At 43.4% G+C, this 18,596-nt stretch overlaps 1 protein-coding gene across 7 annotated transcripts in view; it reads right to left on the bottom strand.

Moving 5' to 3' along the window:
- Positions 1-690: 690 nt before the first annotated feature.
- Positions 691-18,596, bottom strand: part of LIN54 (lin-54 DREAM MuvB core complex component) — a 77,944-nt gene continuing 60,038 nt past the window's right edge. For 4 of the 7 annotated variants that reach the window (XM_058667111.1, XM_058667113.1, XM_058667112.1 and 1 more), the window contains exons 8-13: positions 18,311-18,402; positions 17,566-17,637; positions 16,507-16,609; positions 16,215-16,352; positions 6,885-7,087; positions 692-3,198 (exon numbers count right to left, since the gene is read on the bottom strand). In XM_058667111.1, coding sequence (XP_058523094.1) covers positions 2,997-3,198; positions 6,885-7,087; positions 16,215-16,352; positions 16,507-16,609; positions 17,566-17,637; positions 18,311-18,402 — 810 coding nt within the window. In that variant the 3' untranslated portion in view covers positions 692-2,996. Of the gene's footprint in view, positions 3,199-6,884; positions 7,088-16,214; positions 16,353-16,506; positions 16,610-17,565; positions 17,638-18,310; positions 18,403-18,596 lie in introns of all 7 variants that reach the window. The other 3 variants (XM_058667115.1, XM_058667116.1, XM_058667117.1) reach the window with 1 other exon arrangement.

The raw sequence follows: 18,596 nt of genomic DNA, 5'->3' as shown, positions 1-18,596 counted from the left end.
TTTATTGGAAAGGCAGATTTAGAGAGAGAAACAGAAACAGAGAAATCTTCCATTCACTGGCTCACTACCCAAGTGACTGCAACAGCCAGAGCTGAACCAATCTGAAGTCAGCAGCCAGGAGCTTCTTCCAGGTCTCCCACATGGGCACAGGGTCTCAAGGCTTTGGGCCGTCCTCTACTGCTTTCCCAGAGCACAAGCAGGGAGCTGATGGGAAATGGAGTAGCTGGGATATTTATGACACCCATATGGGATGTGAGCCCTGAAAACTTTCCTAAAGATGATTTTTATTCACATTTTAGGTAGGACTGAGAAAATATCAATTGTTCAATACCCAGAAATGGGAGAGCTAAAACAGAATGCCCCTGTCCCTTCCCACATCACCTCTTCTACTTGTATCTCTACCATTAAGATGCTGTTTTCCCCAGAGCAGAGCTGAGACCTTCAGATTGCTTTTACTTCTTCATTGAGAGGATGTCCCAGATTACGGGCAGACATTGCAGTGCAGTGGGAAAAGCCACCACATGTGATTTCAGCACCCCATATGGGCAGTGGCTCAATTTCCCAGCTGTTCCAATTCCAATCGAGCTCCTGGCTAAGGTTCTCTGCATCCATGTAGGAGACCTGACTGAAAATCCTGGCTCCGACCTGACCCAGCCATGTGGCGTAAACGAGCAGATGGAGTAGCTCTCTGCCTTCTTTCTCTTTCTGTACTTAAAAATAAACAAACAGGTATTCTTTTTCAATTACATAATAAAAAAAGTGGATTGAGATTTTCCACTTAAAGTGAGGGAAAGAAAATACTCCCATTTCAAAACAATTTGTTAATTGTGTTTTCAAAAGTAATGTCAAATCTCCTTGAGAATTAGATAATATGAAAGGATTTTTGCATGTGAACTGGTTAAATAAATGTGTAAATCAACTGAAGAAAAAAATGCAAAACCTTTTTTTTACAGAATAGTATAAATGTTTATTTTTTCTGTATGATTTTCTTCACTGTCCTGTTTTTACAATATAGAAAAGTGTATTCTTTGAATAGCTCTAGTAAATATAAATTTAATTTTTCTACTTTGGGGTGTAAATAGAGCTAAAAAATTATATACCCAACCCTCCCCAAAAAGTCTTTTAAAATTGTTGAGTTAATGTGTTTTATAATCTTGTTCAGCAATTTGATGCAAATGCCTAAATACAAAAAGTCATTTAGTAGGTGCTACCCAGGAAGGAAAAGGCTTAATACTTAGATAGCTTCTTGAAAAATCAGAAAAACTAATAGCATTTGATTGCACCTTCAAATTTTTACAAGCAAAACATTCTCAAGCAATGCCATCATACATAATCTACAACTGCAGTTGAAATTTCACAAACACTTTCTGCACACTGTATATAAATACACATCACAACAGGACAATTAGAATTAACACAGAGTATGTACAAAATGAACAAAGTTTAGGTTTAGACCAAAAACTTATTGCAATCTTTTGAAAAATAACTTGATTAGATATTTTATCCTCTTACACTAATTTACATTTATACAAATTTTAATTAAACACTATGATTGAGGTGCTAACAATGTTTGCACTATCTACATTTAGAGTTACTGCACTATAATTTTGTAAATCCTGATTTCAAAAGGAAGATATTTTAATGAATAACGGAGTCCTTTCTCAGATTACTTAAGCTATTTACTGTATCTTGCATGTTCATATGAACATATATACACAATACATACACCTACAGAGTCCTTGCAGGAAATGGTATAATCACACACTGATAATCACTGAGAATTAAGGTAACAGAAAAAAAAAAAAATGCCTCAATTACAACATGATTTTTTTCTTGTCATAAAAATCAAGAAGCCTACTATAATAGCCTCCTAAATTCATAGCTTTTGAAATTTGAATTTCTGAAAATCATTTAAATAATTCCTTCCCTCATCACCTTCAACTTTACAAATCACTGACTAAAAAATGATGCCATAATTAAATTTCCTTACGGAGGAAATGCCACTGTAATGGTGAAAGCTTTGTTAAGAGGCCGGTTCAGCAAATCCAGGCAATGGTTTGAAACCGCTGGAACTCAGACGCCTACAAGTAAGTTTGTAGAGATGGAAAATTCCTCCCCCAAATTCATCTCTCTCAATGTCAATATTCCTTATTTCTCCATCTACGCCAAATTATGTACTTCATGTGAAGTGTTATGTCATATTATATAATAAAAATATCCCTACTTTTATTCACAAGCACCTTTCATTTTCATGGTACCCAGTAATCACTCTGACAATTTCTTAGCATCTCAAAAACATACCACCTCTTGGGGAGAAAATGAAGACACTCTATAATATTTATCTAGAAACACAATGCCAGAATTGAGATTTACTGTTCCTTAATGTTTTATAGTTTTTTTTTTAACTTATTTTAAAAGTGTGCCTAGGGACTGCTTCCCTCTGAGAATCCCAAAATGACAACCGATTATTTTTAGAATCTGCCCTAAAAAGCTAATTCTTAAAAATAACAGTACTTTTGTCAACACAGCCTATCATTAGCATACATTTCCTGTAATTTTGTTGATGCAGATAGTCCAGCTGTATGTGGTCGAGATCTAGTACCAAAGAATGACGGGGTAAGGCTCAGGCTGCGTTGGCTTTTCCTACTGAACAAAGTCATACAACGCCATACAGTATAAATTATAGTGTAGTAATTTATAAATGCTCTTTGTCAATAGAATCAGAAGGAGAGAACATCTAAATCTCAGGAAACCCAAGCAAGTTAAAAATCTATCATATAACAAAGAATTTAGAAGGGGTGTAAGCAGATTTAACCAAGATTTAAAATGCACTAATTTCCTCATTTAAAATCTTTGCTTTCAATGTTATAATTTCAGATCTCTTAAAATAAGGACCAAATTAAAATACAGTAATTGTTGAACTATGTGCCAGAAAACCAAACGTCCCTGCACCTTATACGTCCTGCACAGTGGCACTGACGGGTCCTTGGGCAGGGTTAGCAGTGCATGGCGCAAGGGTCACTCTTGGCTTTCCCAGCAGAGCTGATGACGCTCATCAAGCACCGGCCAAACTCCTCCAGGATCATGCGCTCCGCGGCTGCCTTGGACGATCCCTTCTTGTCGGCCTGCTCTGCCTGGGCAAGGAGGCAGTTACACGTGGCTTCTGCAACCTCCTTGGTTACAAACGTAAAGGGCAACCTGGAATAAGTTTTGAGAGAAAGAAAAAGTCAACGATGCTACTGAGCGAGAACAGAAGTGGCTACCAAGTCTTCCATCTTGTTTGCACAGTGAACACCAGCATACCATCAAGGGTTTCCAAAAGGCAGATCTGCTTTGTCACTAGGCACAGTTTAAAAATACGGAACAAAATATACACCATTTATGATTCACTCCATAGACAAAGTTACTTATAACTAAAATATGTAATTGTACAGGCAGACTAAAATTTCTGTGACTGAAATCCTCCCATGAATGCAACCTGCGTGCGTGCAGTGTTTGCTTAATGTTTTACTCACTGTTTCCCCTGTGCCTAGAACAGTGCTTGATGCAGACATTCCATGAACAGTTGCTAACTCAATACATATTATTGGCTCCTGGAGGCCCTATCTGATAAAACAGTAAAAACAAAGCCTCTCATGTTGTTTGTAAACAAACAGCAGATGAAGCATGCCACAATTCTTCAGTGTCCCATCACAACACGCAAAAGCAAGCAATGGGAGGGCAATCACCAGTGTACACAGAGTTGGATTCATAAGGATCTAGACTACTGAGTGTTACATCAGAACAATCCTTCCTGAAGGCTTGCTGTATTGTAGCCACACCAACCCTTACAGCCTGACAGATTAAACCAGGAAACCTCACCTAACCACCACCTCAACAACCGTCAGGAAGCAGTCACTAACAGAAGTAGGCTGCAATGGCAACTGAACACGGCAATCTGAAATCAGGCCTATTATCACAAGGGAGCCGGAAAAGTAACTGAGGTACCTGAACGGAAACCTTCAACATGCAAAGAGGCACGTTCAATTAGAAAAACTGTAACATGAAGATTATAATTCACACGACAGTAATGTTGGTATTTGTAATAGCACTCCATAATTGGTCTTGTCACATAATAAAAATTTTATAATGAAATATTTGAAAACTGGGCCCAGCGGCGTGGCCTAGCGGCTAAAGTCCTCGCCTTGAAAGCATCGGGATCCCATATGGGCGCCGGTTCTAATCCCGGCAGCTCCACTATCCATCCAGCTCCCTGCTTGTGGTCTGGGAAAGCAGTGGAGGACGGCCCAATGCATTGCACCCGCGTGGGAGACCCGGAGGAGGTTCCGGGTTCCCAGCATCGGATCGGCGCGCGAACCGGCCCGTTGCGGCTCACTTGGGGAGTGAATCATCGGACGGAAGATCTTCCTCTCTGTCTCTCCTCCTCTGTGTATATCTGGCTGTAATAAAATGAATAAATCTTAAAAAAAAAATTTGAAAACTACAGAAAAGTAGAGAAAAAATATTTCAGGGGTTTGTTACTCAAAACAAAGGCTTAACCTACTAAATTATATAGTTGTTTGCATATTTTTGATTGTGCCATATAATTTTGTGTTTTTGCTACACAGCATAAACATTTTCTCTAGGTTAAGAACTTGACTGCACATATTTTACTGCTGCATTATCTATAATCTTCACATGGAAGTGAGATTTAATAACCTAAAGATTTATTTTAAAACTTAGAAAGGATTCTATCTAATTAAGGCATCCAAGCTTTTCCACTTTTTCATTAGAGAACCATTTGCTGCTATTAAGTTGTCAAGAGCTCTTCAGAAATACTGAGTGGTGGTGCTGTGGCACAGCAGGTAAAGCTGGGCCTCAGGTGCTGGCTAGAGTCCCGAAGGCATCAATTCTGGTCTAGTTCCCTGCTGATACTTCTGGGAAAGCAATGGAGGATGGCCCAAGGGCTTGGGCCCCTGCATCTATATAAGAGAACCAGAAGAGGCTCCTGGCTCCTGCACTGTGACTGGCTCAGCTCCTGCTATTGCAATCATTTGAGGTGTGAACCAGTGGATGGTTCACTCTCTCTCGCTCTCTCTAACACTGCTTTTCTGATGAATAAGTCTTCAAAAAAGAAAGAAAAAAAATTATGTATACAATATTTTTTTCTACTGAAAAACAAAACAAACAAAAAACAAAAGCCTTAATTAAGCACCAAAGAACTTTGTAAAACAGATCCAAGTTTAAATTGCAAGCCACAATGCATCAAGCTAACAAGTGATGGGGACCGAAAGGGCTGACTCCTCGTGGTCACCTGAAAGGGTTATTTTAAGGAGAAGAAAACAGAGGCCAGAAAGGTAAAGTATTTAATTTGCAAACTACTAACAGCAAAGACTAAAGTATCTAAACTCAGGGCCACCTGACATCAAGGGTCACTCTTTCCTGGCGGAGAGGCACGTACTGTGATGGTTAAGATGCCAGTTGTGCTACTTGCATTCTATAGGGAAGTGACTGTTTCTACTTTCATAATATTTTAAGGTTTTTATCTATTTTCGTTTAAAAGGTAGAGTTATAGAAAAGGGGAAGCAGAGAGAGATCTTCTACCCACTGCCCCACCCCCCAAAATGACCGCAACAGCTGGAGCTGAGCTGATCTGAAGCCAGGAGCCAGGAGCAATCTCCAGGTCTCCCACGTGGCTGCAGGGGCCTAATAACTTCTCCTTCACCACCTCCCCAGGTCACCAGCAGACAGCTGGATCAAAACTGAAGCAGCTAAGAATCGAACCAACATTCACATGGGATGTCGGCACACAGACAGTGGCTTAGCTTCCATGTCACGGCACCAGTCTCTGGTTCCACTTCTGATCCAGCTTCCTGTTAAAGTACACCATGGGACACAAGTGACAGCCCAAGTATGTGGGCCTCTACCAACCACAGACAGACCTGGAATGAGTTTCCAGTTACTGACTTCAGACTGGCCCAGCCACAGACGTTGTGGACACTTAGAAAATGAATCAGTGGATGGAAGATCACACTTGATTTCTCTGTTTCTGCCTTTCAAATAAAATAAAAAGAAGTAAATTTCAAGGTCAAGCTTTTCTATCTTAGAGTTCAGGAGCCTAAGGAAAAAAAATAATAAAGATTCTAACAATAAACAGTGATGGGTGGTCCACTTGATGAAGAAAGTGCTCCAAGGACATAAAACAAACGAACAAAAGGCAAGCAAATGCGAAAATGTGAAACATACTATCATGTATTTAAAAACTAGTATACTTATGGATTTTTTCTTAATGTCAAGATTTAACTTATTTATTTGAAATACAAAGCAACAGAGAGAAAGAAAAAGGGAAAGTGAGGATCTTCCATAGGCTGTTTCACTCCCCAAATAGCTGCAACAGCTAGGTAATAGCTTAGACTGGACCAAATCCAGGAGCCAAAAAACTCCACCAGGTCTCCCACATAGGTGACTGGGGCCCAGTTACTTAGGTCATCCTCAGCAGCCTTCCCAAGCACACTAGCAGGGAGCTGGATGGGAAACGGAGCAGAGCAGAAGGGACTGAAACCAGTACTCCCATATGGGATGCCAACATCACAAGCAGTGGCTTAGCATTCTGTGCTACAACACATCTCATCTTAGTAGGCAAAAACCCAATTAAAACAAGCATAGCAAACTAAAGCATTACCATACATTGCAGAATTACACGATCTGACAGTAGTTTTCCTGCTGACTTTAAAATCTCTTTATGGTAAGTGAGTAACAGTGGGGGAAAAACGCAAAAATCATGTCTGCAGCAACTAAAAAAAAAAAATTCAACGTTGCTCCAAAAAAGAAACTAGCAAAATTAAATACTTGAGAAATACTATAAAAATACTATAAACACTATAAAAATATTGACTGACACTTACTTTCCTCCTCCGCTATTCAAAGTTGGTGCTGGCCTGGTGAGCAAGTCCGAAATTTGGGAGGATAACTTGGTCTTGGCTGCGGTTTGCTGCTGTACCCGGACCTCAGCCGCATCCGCCAAGTGCATCAATGTCTTTCTCTCAGGGCTTTCTTCAAAATTCTTACAGCCAATACATTTGCATATTGAGGAGCACATTATTTTTGCCTAAAAGATTTACAAACATAAAAGAATTACTATAAGTAGATTTCACAACTAAATGAGCAGATGTTAAGACTACTACAAAAGTTTACTAGAATCAGAAGGTAAGTTGATTTTGGTATTTCTCTTTGAAGTACCCTCAAAACTAGCATCACCTGGTCCACCAGCGTTCGGATGTGCTGGAAGCCTCTCTTATTGACACACTCAACGGGTTAACTACTCACAGGCAGCAGCTGGACAGTGGCTGCACAATGCTTATGCTTAAAGTCTTCCTTGTGAACTTACCTCACCAAGAACATAAATCTTTCCTTCCTGATAACATGTATATATCGTAACAAATATGAATGGCACACTGCAATATTAAAAATAAGGCTTATTCAATCATCTCAGGCAAATCACCCATTAACATAATGGTGACCCCCCTCCCAATTACGCAAATACAGACCTAACTTTACACTGGAGGTATCTCTCAGCTGCTATTTCTATTATAGCTGCTTTCCCTTGCTGAATTTGGTCCACAGATTAATGAAACTCACCTAAAATAACAGTATTTCTTTCATGTAAAAATCCATAAAATGTAAGTATTTATGCGAAAAAAATAGAGCTTATATGCAGATAAATTTTTTGTTGCTTTAAGTTCACAAAATCATATGCCAATTATTCTACACCTTGCTTTTCTTCTTTTTTAATCTTGCTTTTCTTACAGTTCAACTCGAAGCACTGTTTGTCTCCAATCACCTGTCACAGTTTCAGTTCCTTTGAAGGGCTGATATGATGTGCCACATCTAATGGGTACCGACTGCTTGATCAACAGGTGGTTGTTTCCAGGTTTTTCAAACAGGTACCATCAAGGATGTACTAAACGATTTATGCTTTTATTTTACCAGGCAAGATTTCTACTATTAGGTTTATTTTTCCTAGGTTATGTGTTTTGAATTTTAAAAATGTGGCTAAGTTATTTTTCCAAGAGGCTGTAACTCCGTACTTCTCATTAGCAATGTACAGAAGGAAGCTTCTCCCACATCCCCTCCCAAATGGACGCATTAGTTCTTCTTAATATTCTCCAGTTAGGTTAGTCTACATTTCCCTGACTCGTACTGAATTTGAGTATCTCTTGCCAGCTATACCTTCAGTGAATTCTGGTCAATTTTAACAAACAAAATGACTGTCCTTGCTCTCTATAGTGCCTGGCAAGAGACTGACTACAGTATGAACAAATATATCTACTCCTTTTTTTAAATTTTATTTTTGATAATTTTTACAGATTTGATTAGGGTGTGAAGAGTCAAGGGATGAAGCAAAGTGGGTGAGACCATTGTCTTCACATTCTTTTATCCTTACTGTATATGGGGGAGGGGAGACATAAGAGAAGAAGGCACATCCAGCCTCTCACCCATCCCAGGGTCCCTGATGTGGGACATCCTGCGAGGGTCCTGCTCAAGTGGTTTTGATAGTTCGACAGTTTTAGGTTGCTGTCGATCTTGTCACTCCAATCATGTTGAGATCTCTTCAGAATCTACTGGCTGCCATGGTTCACCTTAGCGTCTCCATTTGCCCAGGTATTCACTGCCAACTCTTGATTAGGGTGGTTGATCAATTTGTTCTGTCCTCTGTCCTCTATTGTGGTGCCAGGTGTCCTCTGCAGGTTCCAATGTACTGCCATATCCTCCATGTGCATTTGGTTATGCTGTCCACTGATCTGTCTAAGCCAATGAGGAGGCCTAGCTCTGATACATGAACTCTATGGTCAAACTATGGAACCTGCAATTCTCACCATGGTTGGAGTTCTGAATCTGGCAGTTCAGTTGGGGGAACACCCAAAGAAACCTCATCTGAGTTGCTCCCAGACCTAATTCTTGTGTGTGCATGCCAATACAGGGTCTGGTCACAGTTGGTCTCCCAAATTAGCCTACATGCAACTGGTAGTTGCAATTGCTGGGTCAGTTCTGCCTCCAGTCCTGTCTTCTACACTAATGGGTATTGCAGTCCAGTTGGATCCTGGTCCAGCACACCTGGCCCTCATACAAACCAGTGGGAGCTATAGCCTCGTTGAAGCGACCCAGAATAACCCCTACGAGGCCTGCCCCTTGCCCTAGTTTCTGTGCTTGCCAGGAAAACAGCAGACCAGTCCAGTCTCATTCCGCTCTCATACATGTCAATGGGCACTGAAGCCTAGTTAAACACAACCAGTCCACACACATACTGGCGGGAGACACTCTCTGACCAGCCATGCCTGCCCCTCATCCTGGTTTCCATGCTCACCAGTGAGAGTTGCAGCACATTAGAGAGGTGTCCACTATTTCCCTTATGGGTTCACTCCCAATCCTGGATCTTGCACTCTCCAGGTGGTTCTGCAGGTTAGCTTGAAAGAGTTTGCCCCACGAACCACCATGTGCTAGTTGATGCTGTGGCAAAGCCCAGTCAACCCACACTCACTCTGACTTATGCATGAACCAGTAGGTACAATTCATACAGCCTGGCTTTCCCTGGATCCAGCTGACACGAAGGCCAACAGGTGCTATAGCCCTGCCCAGCCTGGTCTGCCCCCAGTCCCAGCTCTCACACTCATGAGTGGGAATAGTGTTCCAGCAAAGGAGCCCCCGTAGTTCTCTACCGGATTTGCCCACTCCTCTAGGTCTCACATGTGCTGGTTGGGCACTGCAGCCCAGTCTGTCATGGCCCACCTCACCTTGGCATTTGCCAGTGGGTGCTGTAGCCTGGCCTGGGCTGGCCCACCTCCAGTTCCAGCTCATGTTGGTGGGGACTACAACCTAGCCATCCTGGCCAGCACCCAGTCCCAGCATGATCCACACACCATTGTTGTTCTCAGATTTACCAGTGGGTGATATGAACTGGCCCAGTCTGGCTTGCACAAAACCTAAACCAAAGGTAAGCCTGTGGGTACCGTAACCTGGCCAGGTCTGGGTTGCTCCCTTTTTTGGTTCTTGCACTCACGTGCAAGGACTGTGTCCCAACAGAGGAGTTCCCCAAGCTCCTCCTCCATCAGAATCTCTCCCAATGCCAGATCTTGTGCACACTGGTGAGTCCATGGACCAGCCCTGCTTAGTCCACCTCCTGTCCTAGCAGGAAAGATGGCCTTTCCTGACTGGCCCTCACCCATTCTGATTCTTATTGTTGGGCACTACAGCCCAGCCAAGTCTGGTCTGCACCCAGATATAGCTCACACATGGCTTGGCAGGGGCAGAGACTAGTTCAGCCTGTCCTACACCCAACCTGGTTCTCATGAGCACCAGTGGGTGTTGAAATCTAGCCTAGTCTGGCACACCCCAGACCAGTCCACACCCATGCCAGAGGACACTGCAGCCATGTCCAGACCAGACCGTAGCCCCAACTCCAGCCCCTGAGCTCACCAGTGGAACCCAAAACCCAGCTGGGGTGTCCCCTTAGTTTCCCAACCAGGCCTGATCACAGTCACAGATCTTGTGTGTTCCAGTGGTTGCTATGACCTAGCTCAGTATAACCCCCCAGCTGTGTTAGCCTTTGCCTTGGGATGCTGCAGCCTGGCCGTGCTCAGTCTGGTCCCATTCCTGGCTCATGTAAACTGGTAGGTGTGGCAGCCTAGCCTGGTATGACCTGCACTCCATCCTAGTTTCTGCAATTGCCAGTGGGCTATGGTTCGTTCAGCCCTGCCCAGTCCACTTCCTTCCAAAACCAACTCACACACTTGATGACAAATGGAGCTACCCTGCCCAACACCCAGGCCTGGACCACGTGCTTACCAGCAAGAGCTATGACCCACCAGGGTAGTTTCCCAAGTTCCCCTACTCGGGCTACTCCCAGACCCAGATCTCATGCATGTCAGTGGGCGCTAGGCCCTTACCTGGCATGGCCTGCCCCATCCATTCCAGCCTGTGTGTGAGCTGGTAAATGCTGTGGCCTGGCTCACCCCACACCTTGCTTTAGGGTGCTCATGTGGGTGCTGCAGTCTGGGCCTGCACCGCTTGCTCCTAGCCCCAGTATCCGTGAGTGTTAGTGAGTTCCATGGTCTTGGCTAGTTCTGCCCATCACCATTCCAACTCTTAAACTAACCAGCAGGACTTGTAACTCCATAGAGTTGGGCCCACATATCCCCCACAAAATCCACCCTGGACCTGGTTCTCTTGTGTGCTGGTTGGCGTCATGGTCCAGCCTAATGTGACCCATCCCCTGATCCAACACTCACTGTCAAGTACTGGAATCTAGCCCTGCCAGACAGGCCCCCAGCCACAGATTGTGTGTGGGCTGGTGTGTGGTGGTCAGCAATGCTTCATATTAACAAGCCCAGCTCAGGTCTCCCATGTGTGCTGGGGCATCGGCCTGACCCACAAAGTTCTTAGGTCTCTCCCCTCCAAACCTCCATGTCTCAGTCCCCTCGCTTACCTGCCAAGTACAGTGGCCTTGTCATTGAGAGTCCCTCAGGAGTCATTCCTCATCTGCCAGATACTCCCAGGACGGTCCTCCCAACCCCATATCCCTTTGCTTGTTTTGCTAATCAATCCACAATTCTTGTGCCTAGCCCAGCCTTCAGAAGCCCAGTGGGCAATCTGCTGGTTCAGTGCTCTGGGGTCCCAAGCTCTTATCATATGTGCTGGCTTGGTGCTGTACCCCTCTACACAACCAAGATTCAGGCCCACTGAAGTCTCCAGGCTTGGTCCACTAGCACACCAGAGCAGAGTGCTGACCTGGGGCTTTCCTCTCCATTATCCTCACCTTGCCCAGGACTAGGCACATAAGGAAATCCCCACGTTCGCTTCAGCTGTCTAAGAGGTGAGCTCCCCGGTCCCCACAAACCCACTGGTTTTATGCCCCTAGTTTACCCCCCACCCAAGCCTGTATCCTCAGTCCCCTCACCGCTTTCCCCTGGCACGTCTCTACTCCTTTTTAATATAATACACCATAAAACACATTTACTCAAAGACTTAGTGGATATTCATTTGGGCTAATTGCATTATTTTAAGTTTGTCTAGGACTACTTTATTTAAAGCAGTTCCTTTTTTTTTTTTTTAAGATTTATTTATTTTTATTTCAAAGGCAGATTAACAGAGGAGGAAAAACAGAAATATCTTCCATTTACTGGTTCACTCAGCCACATGGCTGGAACTAAGCCAATCTTAAGACTGAAAGCCAGGAGTCAGGAGCTAGGAGCTTCTGGAACTTGGTCTCCCATGTGGGTGTAATGTCACCCTCCGCTGCTTTCCCAGGCCCAAAACAGGGAACTGGATGGGAAGTAGAACAGCTAGAACAGGAATTGGTGCCTGCCAGGGTCTGTGTGGTGGGTGTGGAAGACACGAAGGTGTGACGAGAACTGTTCCATTGCAGGCAAGGTTTGTGGATGTCTGTATAACCACCTGAAAGCAGTTCCACCTCCCTTTGCATGGACATCGGACAACCACGATGAGAATTCTGTAATCGGTTTAGGCATTGTCTGCCACTGCTGAGTTGGTCTTTACTATCAATGTGAGCTTAGAAGTTGATGTTGTTGATAATGTCTTGGCAAAAGGGCCTTTTACAATTCATGCTGTTTCTGTCTTTGCTGCCCCTATTTGACCATCCTTAATCTTTAGGTTCCCCCTTTTTTGTGATACATTTCTTCCCTTAACTGATTCAAGATTAAGTTGTAGAATGAGAATTGTAGTAGGAAATGTGCTACTGATTGATATGCATCGCCTATTGAGAACTTCTACTGAGAGCTTTAAGGTGAAACAAAGAGTAGAATCATCCTTGGAAACACCCATTTGACTATGTGCCAGAGCTTGTGACTGCTTCTGTATAAACAAAGGAGACAGCTTTCTTGCACGGCCCATTATGATCCTGAAATTGTAGTGGTCCATTTCTTTTCTCTCTACACCTATTTCACGCACCCTTCTCGAGTTCCGAACTCGGCCGTAGCTGGACTCTGGCAGATGCCCGTATGGGTTGCAGGCAGGAGATTAGCCAGTTGAGCCATGGCGCCAGCCCTTAAAGCAGCTCTTAATAAGCATCAGCTGCTGAGAAACTGCCTGCTCTCACGGTGACAGAGACATACCAATCACATTCCTCTTGCTTTGCTTCCAAAGCAGCTTCTTGCAAATGCTCCTGGGAAGGACCAAGTACTCCTTCCCGTGCCATGCATATGGGATACAAGGATGGAGCTCCTGGCTCCTGACTCAGGCCTGGCCCAGAGCAGGCCGTTGCAGGCATCAGCAGCAATCTCCATCTCCTCTCTTCTTCCCCTCTCTCTCCTCAACTATTTTGCCTTGCAGGTAAGTAATAAACAAATGTTCAAAAACAAAGAGAGACACAACCATTCAAATACTGTGGACAGCCACCTACCCAGTCAAGAAGCCTGAAGGTAAGTGATGTGAACATGAACCTGGGTCCAGCTAAAACCAACTGGATCAAAAAACCAACTTAATTGAAGACTCGGATGTCAAAAGAACAGTAATTCAACCCAAACTGTTAGACATGGCAGCTAATTCCTCATGAGCCAATAAACCCTCGCTATTCATAGTTTCGTATCTTCCAAGTTTCACCACTTTTTGATTCATGAATTTTGGAATAACCAATTAGTTACTGGACACTGCATCTGTCACAACACAATCCCCATTGAAATGCCTATAGGTAAGTTTCTCTCTTCGAACACTATTTTTTCTACTTGTAGCAATTCACAAATTTGATCACCAGCTCAGTTACATGATCAGTTCATATCTACTTCAATTTTGCATGCCCAGCATGTAGCTGACTGGTCGATGCTATGTATGTATGAAAGGGTAGTTTTGATCTTCTTGTCCAGCTTTTTCACCAATTTCCATTTTTCTCTTTGGTGGATTTGAAAGCTAACACCCCCCCCCAAAAAAAAACTGTTCACATGACAACTTCTGTATGGTATGGTTTATAAACATAAGCCAATGTTTTATCTGGTATCCAAGTAAAAGAAGGCAGCAAAACAGTCCAACATTGGATGAAAACTGGCTGGTCGGACTTCAGAGATATCCTTAGAGATGTTACAAAATAACCTTGACTTTATACAAATTGTATGCATATTAACTACAGAGCTAAGAACATGCTACTCTACTGTATGATTTCACTTACTAAAGTATATTATTTGGCCTTTTACATATGTAAATTAGACAAGAGTTCATTACACAAAACAATCATGGTACATAAAATCTTTCACATGTCACCTGCTATTTGGGGACAGGGATGGAGGCACGTGACACCCTTGTGCAGCAGGGCAACCTGACCAAGGAAACAGGCAGTTACCAATAGAGTTACTTCAGCAAGTGCAAAGGCAAGGCTTTTTTGGCCAAAAGTTAAAAAAAAAAAAAGTCGGGCCCGGCATGGTGGCCTAGCGGCTAAAGTCCTCGCCTTGAAAGCCCCGGGATCCCATATGGGCGCCGGTTCTAGTCCCGGCAGCTCCACTTCCCATCCAGCTCCCTGCTTGTGGCCTGGGAAAGCAGTTGAGGACGGCCCAATGCATTGGGACACTGCACCCGCGTGGGAGACCCGGAAGAGGTTCCAGGTTCCCGGCATCGGATCGGCGCGCATCGACCCGTTGCGGCTCACTTGGGGAGTGAATCATCGGACGGAAGATCTTCCTCTCTGTCTCTCCTCCTCTCTGTATATCTGTCTGTAATAAAATGAATAAATCTTTAAAAAAAATAAAAAAAGTCTCCCACTGAGAAATTAATTTCAAACAGTAAAAAAACATAAGGAGATGAGATGAGCCAACTGTAGGAATGACTCAACCCAAAGAACTGTCAGTAGTTTCAGGCATACCAAGAAATCAGTTATGGTAACCTGAAGTTTACCTCAGGCATTCCAAGCCTGTTGCATTGAAGTTTTCAAAATAAAAATGAAAACAAAACAAAAAAAAACACTCAAAGAGTTACAGCGAAAGAGGGAGAAAGAGTATCCTTTATCCTTCTGGTTCACTCCTCAAATGGCTGCGATGGCTGAGTTTGGGCCAAGCTGAAGCCAGGAGCCAGGAACTTCTTCTGGTCTCCCACATAGGTAGCCAGGAGCCAAGCACTCGGGCTATCCTCCACAACTTTTCCCAGGCTATCAGCCACGAGCTGGACTGGAAGTGGAGTGGCTGAGTCATGAACCAGCACCCATATGGGATACTGGTGTCAGAAGCAGCTTTACTTGCTACACACACAGCCAGCCCCATTTCTCTCTCTCTCTCTCTTTTTTTTTTTTATTTACTTTTTTGAATAGCAGAGAAATAGTAGAAAAGACAGAGAACTAGGGATTTTCCATCTGATGATTCACTCTGCAAATAGCCACCCCAACCAGGTTGGGCAAGGGCAAAGCCAGGAACCAGGAACTCCTTCTCGGTCTCCCTGTGGCTGACAGGGGTCCAAGTTCTAGGGTCTTAAGCTTCTGCTACAACAGCAGGGAGCTGGACTGGAAGTCGAGCAGCAGGGCCTTGAACCAATGATCAAAAAGGATGCCAGCATCACAAGTGGTGGCTGACTCACTGTGACACAACACTGGCTCTCAGGGCTTAGGTCTCCCAGAAAAGATGTCTGAGCTATAAATGAAAGTTAGGTCTGTGAAAAACTAAAATTGGGAAGTGGATGCAATCACCTCAGACACCCGTAACCATATTCTTTGCTTGCCTTTTTCCGTTGTCAAGGCAAATGGCACATCATTCAGTTTAGCTTCACAGTGTTCCTGCAGGGGGTTCTCCTAGCATTCTGGTGGGAATCCCTGCTTTCAGGCCTACACTCTGCAGTGCAGGCTTGCCTGGACACAAGTGCCTCTGAAAAGCCCGTGGAGAAGGGCAGGCAGCACTGGCCTTCAGCTGAGCACCACTGCTGCACAGGGGCTGACCTCCTGAAGTTTGTCCTGACAGGCCAGAGACCCGTGCTCTGATCTGCATTCAGCCAGCTGTGATGGCCCAGAAGCTGCAAGCTGCCAAGTCAGCTAATGAGACCTCCGCTCCCCGAGCCATAAGGACACAGCCAAAGCTCTGCTGGGGAGGCCAGGAGACCTTCTTCATGCAAGGACCCCCAGCTAAGGGGCGTATGTACAAACTGCAATAGCAGGATGACTTCCTAATCTCCAAGTAAACTGTAGTAGTAGTATGTTTTGATGCAAAACAATTTTCACAAGATGCTTGGGTCATTTCCCCCAGCCAGTGTCCTACCTCGTAGCATTCACAGTAGTTTTTAAGACATCCCGATCGCTTGCAATTACATCCTTTGCTATGACGTCGATCTGACTCTCCTTCTTTTCCTTTCCCTATCTTTGGCTTGAAGGCTTCTGGATTTCTGTCGAGGCATGCCTATCAAAACAGATCAAAGCACAACTGAGGCTGAATCACAGATTGTATCTCACTGCAAAGGGAATGAATATGCTTCCTTACAAAACAATTTCCATTCTTTAAAAAAAAAAAGTGAAATTGGAGATTACTGTTAAATAAAATAAAAAATAATCACCTTTATTGCTTTTTGCCTTTCATTTTCATGTTCCAAATTGTTATAACAATTAGTACAATTGCAGTTGTTGCAAAATTCACCATTTGCAAAACAATCACAATATCTGAAAAGCAAAAATCAGTATAAGATTAACACTCATTAAACAAAACTAGTAATTACCTGAAGACATACATATGAACACACGCACACATTTTATATACATGGTATGCATGTGGCAAAGCATTTACAAATATAAACAGGTCCACATAGTTACAGAGTTAACACATACTATCAATCATACTCAATCAGGCTAAAAATTTAAGTCACCAACTAGAATTGTGGCCTAGAAACCTAGCCTAAGTAATAATAATGTCAACACAGGAGCTATGTGATTGTATGTGTTCCCAAAGTTACTTCAAAATCCTGAAAAACATAAAAACACTAATAGGACCTGCTCTCCTGAGCTAACTCAGGGCTTACTGACCCCCCAGAAGAGCATCTGCTTTATCTTTGAGCTTAATGTTAACAAATTAATCACGTAAAGCCTTGCAAAATGGTTTAGAGGGTGGGCATTTACACTAGCCATTAAGACAGGGTTAGGATGCCTGTGTCTTAATCAGAGTGCCTGGGTTCAAAGCACAGCTCCAGCTCCTGGCTCCTGCTCTGTGCCAGTGTAGACCTCTGGAGGTAGTGCCAACGGTTCCTGTGATTGGGTCTGAACCACCTGCAGGGCAAGCGCTACACTAATTCCTTCGTTCTAGACTTCATGAACTGAAGATCAACATCCAAAATTACCTTAGCTGGGATCCCAAATACAAACGTCAGAAATAAACTCCAATTCCTATTCAGTACAGAAAGGCTGTCTGCCTCATGCTGCTGTGTCTCTACCTTGAAAGCTGGTTTTGTGGAAAAAAAAGGGTATTTTTACGCTGCCTTAAGTGCACCAACACTCAGTGGACGTTTACTCAGAGGACTTAGGCTTATGAAACTCGTGTGCTAAGAAGCTTTAGTTAGTTCTTGCTTATTTGTAAGAGTACTTCCAATTGTATCAATTGAATAAGCAGTTGCAGAAACACTTACAATTTCAAGCAAAGGGATTTTGTACAATTACAGGGTTTTCTGGGCCGACTCGCAGACTCCGATGGGATTATGCTAAGCAGGAGAGAACAAAGATCCACATGTTCATCAACGAAAACACCTAGTACAAATTATAAGTCTCTAAACTGTAAATTCTTCCTAGAATAAATCTACAACCAACACCATTCATCTTTAGCAAAAATCTGTCCCGTTATTATTTCATCATCACATAGTTCAAAGACAAGTTGTAACATGAAAACAGAGGGAAAGAGCTAAGATTCAGCATAGCCCTTTCAAAGGGGTAAGTTATCAACAGCTGCCAGAGACCACTCCACAGCCACTCCTCCTTCTGAGAGGAAAATGTTAAAGGCTCCTTAAAAGTCTCAGGATGCTATTACAAAAAGCAGTTAAAGTCAAGGGGCACACAGAGAAACTGGAGGTGGGGTATGGTTGATGCCACCTAACCGAGCAAGCACTGTATCTAACTTGGTGTTGCTAAGGCAGCAAGTAGCAGATCAACAAACAGCAACAATGACAAAAGAAAACAAACATCAAATAAGCAAAAAAAAACCCAGGATCTAACACACCACTTATAAATAGCTAGCATCTTCATTATAAACACATTCTCAGGATGAAAAACAACAGAGTGTGGCGAGGCTGGTGAAGCTGACACAGGGCATTTGCGAGTTCTGTGACTGTTGAATTCTGCAGTGAAGCTGGTTAACTTAGGTTTGTACCAAATACTCACCCATTGAACGGGATCCTTGCCTGGGTCTGGACACCAGATGTGCCGGTAAAGTTTGAGTTGCTTGCTATGGACACATAGGAAGACTGCTGGAGCTACAGGTGAAGAAAGGTGGCTTTAGACCATAGTTGTAGAAGTATGCCAGACACTCTCGGACACAATGACCAGCATTATTTATCAGCAGCCATAGAACACATTCCAAAGCACCTTTCAATATATATGTAGGTTTCTGTTTCTCTGTTTTTGTTTTTCTGAAAGATTTATTTACTTATTTGAAAGGCAGAGTTAT

Source organism: Ochotona princeps, chromosome 7 (assembly GCF_030435755.1).
Source record: "Ochotona princeps isolate mOchPri1 chromosome 7, mOchPri1.hap1, whole genome shotgun sequence".
Taxonomy (NCBI): Eukaryota; Metazoa; Chordata; class Mammalia; order Lagomorpha; family Ochotonidae; genus Ochotona; species Ochotona princeps.
Note: the sequence above shows the minus strand (reverse complement) of the source record. Positions and strands in the feature narration are given on the sequence as shown.